Source organism: Phalacrocorax carbo, chromosome 1 (genome assembly GCF_963921805.1).
Source record: "Phalacrocorax carbo chromosome 1, bPhaCar2.1, whole genome shotgun sequence".
Classification (NCBI taxonomy): Eukaryota; Metazoa; Chordata; class Aves; order Suliformes; family Phalacrocoracidae; genus Phalacrocorax; species Phalacrocorax carbo.
The window spans coordinates 150,749,168-150,759,624 of record NC_087513.1 but is presented as its reverse complement, the minus strand read 5'-3'; the positions used below and the strand labels follow the sequence as shown (position 1 = coordinate 150,759,624).

Sequence of the window (10,457 nt, the reverse complement as noted above, 5' to 3'; positions counted from 1 at the left end):
AATGCTACATGTGGAGACCTTTACCATCAACACAATTTTTGTTCTTCCCACTCTTGAAGTTCAAAGTAGAAGAGGAAAGCTTATGTTTAGTTTTTCCATTTAATTCTTAATAAAGAGATTATTTGAAGCATCCCCATTTTTTGAGCTTTTTAGATCAGTATTTGTGCAATTCAAGCTACTAAGAAGTAGAAAAAAAAAATAAAGGGGGCAGTGGGAAGTAGCCAGGAAAGAAGGGGGTAGGTGCAGAAGGGGTGAATGAAGATGCACAGCACCATACTCCTGAGAGCTCTGCATTTGCTAAGCACCATCAGCAAGACATTTTCATAGCAGGTCTTTGCTACCCAGTGGAAAACCAGTTGCTTTGTTTTCAGCCAGGGTGTTCCAGTCTAGAAGGAATCCCATTTTAATTTAGCATTCTCTGAGTTTTTATCTGTTCTGAGAGGTTAAATCTTACCTTTACTACAGTGTAAAAAAAAAAAAAAATTACTGCTATTCTGTACAACTGGTATATCAGAGAGAAAAAAAGCACAGTCCCCCAAGCGCATAGAGCAGAAGCCTCCGTTTATCTGTACTTGCCTGTTTGCAAACATTACTTTAGATGAATTTACTCCAGATCAGGGAAAAGTTTTGGTTTCTTATCTTGTTTAGGCTCCACAGATGTAAACACTGGAGAAAGGCCACTACACCATTTCTCTTGCATACACAAGTTCGAGAACTGCCCAGCACTTTACAGATGTGGGCACTGCAGAGGGATGTGCTGGTACCGAAGGTGCACGTTTTCCAGATCAAACACAAGTTACCTGTTTTTTTACTGTTTTGCATTTTTATAATGAATTTAAGGAATGGTTTTGTTTTAAAATACAGAAGACTCCGGACCTTTGTGGGCAAGAGCATCTGTGTTTTCAGTTGGACTCTTTTTCCCTCCCCGACCCCACAATGGTCTCTTCTGAGGATGGCTTTAGTTATCCCAGAAACAAAAATTTTGCTAAAAGAAAGGAAGTTGAGTTTGCTGCAGAAACTTGAAACAAACTGTAGAAGATGAGAAAATTTCAGGTTAAAAACCAAAAGCCTAATACTTCCTATCACCCTGACAGCTGCCAGTCACCTATTGTATAGCCCTTAAAAGATGTACTTCTTGGGATATAGTACTGCAAGCTATTATCACAATGCAACTAACTCATTTTGCAACTCCTATGCAATGAAAAAACATTCTTAATGAATGATATAACTTAGCAACAGATAGGACAATTTTGAGGCAACCCCTCTGCAATAGTTTCCTGTAGCAGCTGTTTGGTGTTGATCCAACTTATATCAGTGGCTAAAGACTGATAACAGACTATAATTAGCCATATCTGCTATACAAGGTACATGGCACCATTTAAACGTAAAAGCCTCCTCAGCACTCCAGTTTCATCCATAGTTCAGTTCATGCCATTTATTCACATGTGAAGCGTAACACCCATATAAAGCTCCCAGGCAGATGAAATGATGTAGCATCTCTGCTTCCATCCCCATTGAGGGAAGTACTGCCAGCAGTTACCAGTGCTACAGCCCACACTGTGCAGCTGCAGACCGCACAGGGTGGCAGCTATGACACCTGCAGTCTATTCCACCCAGCCCATCTGTGACAGAAGGGGAAGTTTCAAGAGGCAGAAGACAAGCACAAGGTTGGTAGCTAACGGTCCTGTTGTAGGAGGCAGTTGTACCAGCAGGACCTTGCTGCACCCCTTTAATTATACTCTCCCAAATTGTCACAGAGTTACCTCCATTAGGTATACCTATAGTAAGATACTGTGATAGGTAACAAGGAAAGGAAATAGCAAATATAAATGTCCTTATACCTTCAAGAACTATAAACATGTTTTCTGGTACTTCGAGGCTGTATGTCATGCCAGCATATGTCCAGAGAACATCTTTATAGCCTGCACAGTTAATTTTGTCTTTCTGTATTTAAAGTAGTAACAGGGACATCATCTCCTTAGTATCAACTGTCCCAAAGGATTTCTGTGCCCCAGCAAATACTGTGGACATCCTTTATCTCTTTTTTAAAAGCAAAATACCCACACCACCAGAAAAACCAACCACCCTACCCAGCTTCAAAAAGAGGTATCTGTTACATATGCCCGTTCTACTACCAGTTTCTCAGGTGCTCTATGGAACTGCAAAGTGAAATAACTAGTAGAGCTCAACAGCCAGCTAGCAAAAGTGAAAGGCCGCTAGCTTCAGGGGAAAAATACTGAGGTGCCCAGTGTTTCAACTAAAGCTCTAGATACAGCCCAAGCAACTGAATTGCTCTGGTGGTTAGAAATGTTTAAGGTCAAGTTTCCAAAGTCTCTCTTCACAGACAAGGGTTGATGCAAGGATGCATTCTACAGGCTGACTGCTTTCGACAGGCAGCATTAAGCTTCAGTGAGTTACCTGCATCAATGCAGAGGCATGCACGGAGACACATCTGCTGACTTCCATCATCACCTCTTGACAGTCCTACCACAGGTTCACAAAATGCCTTTTAATGAAATAAGGGCACGTTAAAAGAGATTAATATAACTTGCTAGCTTCTTCTCATGCTTCCCAGTAATCTAGGGGAGGAAACAGTTTACGGCTGTCTATGCAGAAGGGTAGGTGCACCTAAACTACCATGGTTCATCTGACATGACTAATCCAGCTGAAAGAACACAGAATGCTTTTGCACCTTGACCGGAGTATTACTTGCTTTTAAGGTAACTTTTCCACATGCCACTAGCAGCTTAACTCCTTGTAAAAATCTCAGAATAGGGTCTCTTCAAATTTTAACACAGAATATGAAACAACACACCTGTAAAACAGTTTTATCAAAAACAAACAAAACTTGGTAGCTTGGCTCAGTTTTACCAATAATGTGTGCATATTAGGACATACCAGTATCAGTACTCATTTTGGCTAAACTGAAAAATTATACAAGATAAAGTCTGGAACAGCTGCAAAATGAGAAGACATTTCATTATAACAAAATTGGAAATTCAAAATCATATGTTCCATTATTTCCCTGCCAAACTGGCCACAACTTAACATAAACTGAAAATCTAGTCCCTCTCCCAAACCCCAATATTAACCTCAGATGTCTTCCTTCTCCTCACACCCAGTTGAGGACATGAAAAAATGAGATTACCTTTTTCTTTTTTCTTCAACTCCATCAAGAATACTAAACTAAATGACTTTTTTCCTGGATTAAGTGTCCAAAATTTGATCTAATGTCTTCAGGTCCATATGCATTCTATGCAACTCAAGGCACGCTAAGTCAGGACAGTAGTCCCCTTACCACTCCCTTCTAGCCAATGGACAAACAAGTTAGCAATGCAATGCTGAAGGGTTTCTTTCTGTCAGAAGCCTAAAGCTAAGTGAGACCAATCTGACGTCCCAGGACTCTCCTGCAACAGCTGTAACTACACTCAACACAAGAGTTGTTTGTGCTTTTGCAAACATCATTAGCTACACTAAGAAATGTTGGTAAGAGGACCAACTAAAATACTTAATATCAGACATGAATTTACATTTGAGCTCAGCAAGTTGTCTCTCTCTCAATTGTTATTCTGCAGGAAAAGGGATATATGTTTAGATACAATTTTCTAAACAACTAGTTAAGCATTGCATGGTCAGCAAGACTCACGTAGAGTGCTCTCCTGCTGAGTCCTTTGCCTCCCACATAACCTCAGCTGCTTCCCGCATGCCCCTGCTCGCCCCTAAGCTTCCAAAAGCACTTCCTCCTCCCTCCTCCTCTCACCCGTGACCCCAAACTACTGATTTGGGGTTGCTTGGTTTGGAGCTGCTGATCCTGATCCACCAGCATGGTAACAGCTGAGACTTTTTTCAGTCTACGCACAAATCTGGATGTCTCTCAGAGGAGTTACCAGCAGCATGAGGTTTACTAGATTTAACATATATTTTGGTAAGGTAAGAGCTTCCAAGAACGTTTAGATATACCAAATCCTACAGTCTAGCTTGGTAATGTAATGAAACTTTCCTTTACAGAAGCTGCCAGCTGTAGTTAAGACACATTACAAAACGCCTTAATCCTAAACCTTTTTTAATTAGGTATTGACCTTTACGTAGTGACCAAAACTAATATTCATCTTCCCAGAGTCAGAGATATTTAGTTGCATAAAAATAAGGTCAGGATGCTATTTTAAGATAAGCAATGCCACTCTTCCAGGCCCTTATTTAGACATACTTCTGTTAAAAAAAAGAAATAAAAAATTGTTGCGATTTACTTTGACATGAGCTATTAGACAGTAACTGCCAAAGAAAAATGTTACTGTCTTGCTAACAACCCAACTGTATTTTTTCCACATCTTACTCTTCCAGTGTTAGACAATATCAGACATCTTCATGACTAAAAAAGGCAAACTGGTACATAGTTGCATCAGCCAATATGCAAGTAGCACCTAAGTGTACAGAAGTCGATTCAAGCATAAACAATTCATGGGCTCTTTTTATTTCAGTAAAACTAAAGCTTACAGATTCTTAACTCATAAATTCAGAAAGACACCCATAAAAAGTTGCATTACTAAAAACTTACAGGCTTCCAGACCTCTAAAATAGTTCAAACGTTAGATACAATAAACGATATCAAATGTTTACATTACAGTCTCGCTGCCTTACACACCATCATAAAAAGTGAACAAACGCATTCAGTAACTTCAAGCATACCGTTAAAAAGACACCAGTAAGTGCTCCAGTTTTCTGTACCATACAACTTTATTTCAAATTCACATCTTTCTAGGCAACGTATCCAAAATATTTGACTCAAGAGTACCTTTAGACTGTAAATATTCTAAAACAAGGCATCAAGCCTTTCCTATCTCGAAACAAAAAAGTTTTAGCTCATGTTATAAAAAGTAACCATGTGGAATGTGACAAAGTCATAATGTGAAATCAAAGTGCTTTAGTCCCATAGCGCAGACAGACACTAGTGGTTATCTAGCCATTTGTCAATACATGTCAAACACCAACAGAGATGTTTGCTCTGTTGCACCCCACCTTGCAAAGACCTTTGGACCGTTATGGTGAAATTTCATTAATTGAGAGCTAAACAGTATAAGTGGACTAACCGTTTCACTTTGATACTTCAAATACTAAGTCATAAATGAGGCATTTTTTACCCTTTTTCAACTGTATTATGCAAGATAAAACTATATTCCAGTTAGTCTTTTAAGATCCAAAGTGTGCTGCAGTCCAAATCCCAAAGCATTGAAATTCTCAAACTATTTCCTCAGACCCCAACAGCTAACTAAGACTGAGTATTTTTGCGCAATTCTCTGTTATTTGCACATGAAGAGATAAACACTTCACCCAACAGTTCATGTGAAAGAACTATAAACTCTCGAAGCGGAAAGTTAGTTTAATAAGGTTTGGGCATAGGTAGTTGCATGGAATATGCGGTCAATTCAGAAGTGGCCGTGCCAAAGAAGGCTCATGTTGAAAGTGTTCAGTCAGAAAGCTTCCTTTCTACAGAAGTCCAAAAAGCTATTTATCTTCCACAGTGGAGGAAGTTTAAGACTTAGGCATTTAACTATTTTCTCTGTTACAAAAGCATTAGCTCTACAGTACAATTCAAATGATTAGTATTCCCCTGCCCCGCTTTCAGACACCCCATATTTGTACAAGTTTACAGCTTGAATGGGAAGGGCTGAGGGGAAATTTCTGGTCCTGTCCCACGGATGTAAAGACAAAGTGCTTTGCAAGACTGATTTTATCCATCACATTTGTGGCAACCAACCCAAAAGGAAGGCACATGGAGTCTATAATAATAGAGCTTATAAATTATAAACTAAAACTGAACCTCTGTATAATTTCTAGTCTTTTGCACAGAAGTAATGACCAGCACCTATGCAGAGATTCAATTTCTTTTTCACGTAACTTCTCCCAGAAATAGTTAACAGTTGCTTGCATGCCTGTCTATGCAAATACTGTCATTTATTAGGTTTTGACACGAAGTGCAGAAATTGGTAATTTATCCACACGGGAAGACTGAAACCAATGAATTGCCAGCAGTCCCTTCCTCTGTCGCTACAAGAAACGTAAACCACCAGCAACAGCTACAGACAGCTGTAACTCTGAAAGTGCACAACTCCCAGCAGCAGCTTCCCTGTGAGGTGTTCTAGAGCTTGTGGCATGCACTTAATCAGTGTCTCAAATTTGGATTTTAACATGCCAAAGCCTGTCACTTTTGGTTAGTTACCAGCCAGACATGCACATACATTCTGAGGAAGCCAACTTAAAACATGCTTTGACAAACGTTGCACTGAAATTGGCCGTACCTTAGCTTTTAAGCACAGATGAGCTTCTACCTTGAGCAGCATTCAGGATCCAGGGTCAGCTCAATACCTCATTCTTAAGGAAAGCCGAGTCTGGATACAGATCTGCCTCCTAGATTTCACTGGAATTGCTACCTTTAAAGCAGAGAAACAAGATTCAAGGTTTCTGAAAGCTTTAGCAGACGGATAGGCTCATCAATCAGATTAAGACTTACTAGCTTGTTGAACAACAGTTCAAAGCCTTGGTTATCACTTCTCTAGAAATATAGGCTTAAACGAACTCAAACACCATTGCTGTCACTTAGCCAGAATATGGCATTAGACTGGTTTCACTCAGGATGATAAACAGGGATAGAGTTTCAGAGTTGTGTGTGAATTCACCTTTCCCCACCCTTTTTTTTTTTTTTCTTCCCTATTTCTGCACAAAGTCAGTTGAAGGGGTTGGCACACAAGTTACTAGCGAACACTGACCTGTAGCTATTGCATTACAGGACCACATTAGAGTTTCATGAGGATTTCATGCAATGGTGTCTGTGCTCTTTTCTAAAAGAGAACGACTTCCACAGGTAGCACATACAACACAACTTTCTGATTTTAAATGCAGTGAGTTACACAAACAACATTAACAAGAATTGACCAGACTCAATAACTGGAGCTGTGCTAGGTCTGGCACTTGAGAATTCACAGTGATTAAAATAAAATTGCTTTGCCTAAGAGAAGACATAAGATACCAAATATATAAAAAGACTCTTTGCTTCCATTATCTTGTATTAGTATTCCAACAGCAATAAGCAAGCTCAGTAGTACCTCAGATGACAGAGACTTGTGCACGTGGTTAACTTCATTCATTGCTTGCAGTGCAATGGATTTTTTTTTAATATATTCATGATGTCAAATGAGGCAAATTTCAATGCATAAAGTCAACATAGGCTCAAGTCTTTGCTGGACTGAAGCTTGGATTCTGAGAGTAAACTGTTATCTACCGTCTCATTTTGGGTACCCAACTCCACATTGTGCCAGGTGGTATTGCTGTTAAAGAGAAACTTAGAAGTATACTTGCATATTACTGAGGTGTTCTGACAGAGCAAGTTGGTTAAAAGTAGTTTATAGTACCAGTTGAAAATATAAGAGTACAGCGTTTGCACTTTTCTTTCCCCCACTCAACTCACTAATGCTAGCAGATCCACTAACACAGGTTTTTGATCCCGCAGCTTGCCTTTAGAGAGGAAGGAGCAGAGCTTTTGAACACCCCAGCATTTGTCAGTGCACCCACTGCCTCTCATTTCAGCACTGAGGGCCCAGCCAAAGCAACTGCTCTCGGGAGTCGCGAGCCACCAGAGCCCCATCGACCCACTGGGCTCACTGACCCCACTGAGCTGAGCTAAAGGAAGATACTCGGGACCCATCTCCCTGGAGTACATGAGTCTAGATGAGCAGCCACTTGCACCTGCCTCACCTTCTGCGCTACACCCTAGGGCACTTTGGTCCACGCCCCCACCTCCCAGACCTCCTGCTCCCCGGCCTTATCCAAAGACATTGGACTTCGGCCTGAGCTTGAATGATGCTTTCAGGGATTTCTCCTCATGCTCTTCTTCTTCGGTGTCACCGCGAAAGGAGGGCGTGTTGTGGATGATCTGAGTCCTGAAGCGGATCTTATTAAGCCGAGGCTTCATCCGCCCGCTGCTGGAGGCTTTCCTGGTCATCTCCTTGCCCTTGCCTGGCACCGCTGCCCCTTCAGTGCCCTCAGCTTCCTCCCCAGCGCTGTGATGGTGGTGGTGGTGGTGGTGGTGGTGGTGGGAGAGCCGGTAGCTCATGAGGTTGGAGGGCAACACCTTGGAGAGCCTCCAGCGCCCACTCCCATTGCCAGCAGCCCCTTCCTCTTCCTCCTCCTCCTCCAGGGCCCCCACAAGGCTCCGCATATCCCCCGAGGTGCCCTGGTGCAGGTACTGCGCAGCCTTACGCCCGCTGTAGTCGCGGATGTCCACATCAGCATCGTACGCTCCTACCAGCAGCTTCACAACTTCGGCGTGGCCGTGCATGGCGGCTATGTGCAGCGCGGTGTGCCCACCACTGGTGCGGGCATTGATGTCTACGGGCAGCTGGTGCCGCTGGGCAAAGTTGACCAGCGTGGCCAGCAGCTCCTGCCGCCCGTGCTTGGCAGCCCAGTGCAGCACCGTGAAGCCGGTGATGAAGTCCCGCTTGCAGAGCAGCGCCGGCTCACAGCTCAGCAGCCCCTCCAAGCTCTCCCACCGCCCGTCCGAGGCCGACAACATCCAGGCGTGCTCCAGGGGGTCCAGAGCCACGGCGCCAGTGGTGCTCCCCTCCTCCTCGGCGGACGACGAGGCCACCGAGGCGCTGTCCGAGTCGCGACCGCGGGTCCCCCCGGGTGGGGCGCCGCGTTTCAGCTGGGGCGAGCCGCCCCGCGCTGCCTCCCGCAGGCTCCTGCGGCCGCCCCCTTGCGCCGCCGCCCCGGGGGCGACCCCCGCCGCACCCTCCACCGCCGGAGGAGGAGGAGGAGGAGGAGGAGGAGGAGGAGGAGGAGGAGGAGGCGGCGGCGGCGGCCGCCCCGGGCCCGCCGCTACCCTAGCCTCCTCGCCGCCTCCGCCGCGCCCGGGCAGCGGCCCCCGCCGGGACCCCTTCCGCTGGCCTCCGCCCGCCACCGGGCTCGGCCGGGGCGGCTCGCCCCGCCGCCCCGCCGGCTGAGGGCGGCTGCCGGCATCGTCGCTCGCTGCCGGCGGTGGTGGTGGTAGGGGCGGCGGCGGCGCCTCCTCAGCGCCCGCCCGCGGGGAGGGCGGCGGGCTCGGCCGCTCCGCGTTGTCCGCCGCTGCCGCCGCCTCCTCCCCGGGGCTCAGGGGGGCGGCGGCAGGCTCCGGGGCGCAGTACCGGCGGCGGAGGTGCACGTACTTGACGCCGGTGCCGGGCTCCTGGCGCACGGTGGCCACGGCGTTGACCACCTCCTTGAAGCGGTGGCGGGCGGCGGCGCGGCGGCCGGGCTCCGGGGGGTTGACCCAGTCCCGGAAATGCTCCAGCAGCTCGGCGTTGGGCGCCCGCCCGCCCCGCGCCGCCAGGAACCGCACCACCGACTCTTGCCGCAGCTCCCCCGGTTCCTCCATCACCGCCCCTGACCCATCGCGTCGCGCCGCTGCTCCTCGCTGCTGCGGAGCCGCTGCTGCCCGAGCCCCTCCTCCGGGCGGCGGCATTCCCCGGCAATCACTGCCGCGGCGGTGGCGGCGGGGCCGCGCCACCCTCCGGCCGGGAGGGGCCGGCGCGGTCGCTCCACCGCCGCCAGCGCCCGCCTCAGCGGCAGCGGGGCGGTTACCGGCCCCTCCCCGCGTGGGGCCGCCGTGGCTCCGCCCGCGCGCTCGCGCGTGCCACCGCCTCAGCCGGCGGCCGAGAGCGCCCCGTCACGGCGGCGGGTGGGTGCGCGCCCTCTGCCCTCGGCGGCCGCTCCGTCCGCGCCGTTCCCTGCCTCGCCTGGCGGGGCTATGGCCACTTCCAGTCCCGGTCGGCAGCCGGTAAGTTCCCTCCGCTGTGAGGGAGCCGGGAGGGGAGCTTCGCCGGCCGTTAGCCGTGGTGGTGGCTGTTGGAGAGCCCCTGCGCCGGCGGTACCCGGTGGTAGGTGTCACCCCGGCGCGGCTGAGGGGACGGGCCCGGCAGCATCGACACCGGGAGGGAGGGAGGGAGGGCGGCGGTGATACCGTGCGGGGCGGTGGAAGCGCTGCCGGTACCGAGCGGCGCCGGCGAAGGGTGTCGGAGGGCGGCACCGGGTCCCTCCTGGGTCGGCCTCAGCGCGGGGCTCGGCGGGGAGTGCGGGCTTTAGGCCGGCGAGTGAAGCGGAGCCTTGGCACGGCGTTTGCCTCCCGGATTTGCCAGGCTTTTAAAAAACCTTGTCGTTGAAGGGCCTGGTTTTCAGGTGTCGCCTTTAAGAGGACTCACCGCAGCTTACGGCCCACTTCCAGTCATAGGTTGTAGCGCTGAATCTCGGCTGTCGAAGAAATGCTTTTCTAGTGCGTAACGGTAAAGCCGGCAGCTTTACGCTTTGAAGGCATTGAACCCATCCATGCGTTAGTGCTGGAGCATTAGTTCCCTTTTTGAGCACGGAATAAAGCAATTCATTTATCACTCGAGTTTTCTGCCATGTTTTACATCTCAGCAATACAAAGC

The 10,457-nt window shown here is 48.0% G+C and overlaps 2 protein-coding genes across 6 annotated transcripts in view; one reads left to right on the top strand and one right to left on the bottom strand.

Moving 5' to 3' along the window:
* Positions 1-4,450: 4,450 nt before the first annotated feature.
* SOWAHC (sosondowah ankyrin repeat domain family member C) lies at positions 4,451-9,608 on the bottom strand. Its single transcript, XM_064439805.1, has one exon. The coding sequence runs from the start codon at positions 9,491-9,493 to the stop codon at positions 7,817-7,819; it is 1,677 nt and encodes a 558-aa protein (XP_064295875.1). The 5' UTR covers positions 9,494-9,608; the 3' UTR covers positions 4,451-7,816.
* Positions 9,609-9,690: 82 nt separating this feature from the next.
* Positions 9,691-10,457, top strand: part of SEPTIN10 (septin 10) — a 31,135-nt gene continuing 30,368 nt past the window's right edge. For 4 of the 5 annotated variants that reach the window (XM_064439844.1, XM_064439814.1, XM_064439825.1 and 1 more), the window contains exon 1: positions 9,691-9,808. In XM_064439844.1, the coding sequence (XP_064295914.1) occupies positions 9,779-9,808 (30 nt within the window). In that variant the 5' untranslated portion in view covers positions 9,691-9,778. The remainder of the gene's footprint in view (positions 9,809-10,457) is intronic. The other variant, XM_064439851.1, reaches the window with a different exon arrangement.

What these genes read in the sequence shown, in the direction of transcription:
- SOWAHC (XM_064439805.1), bottom strand. Translation starts at nt 9,493, where the DNA reads ATGCCGCCGCCCGGAGGAGGGGCTCGGGCAGCAGCGGCTCCGCAGCAG.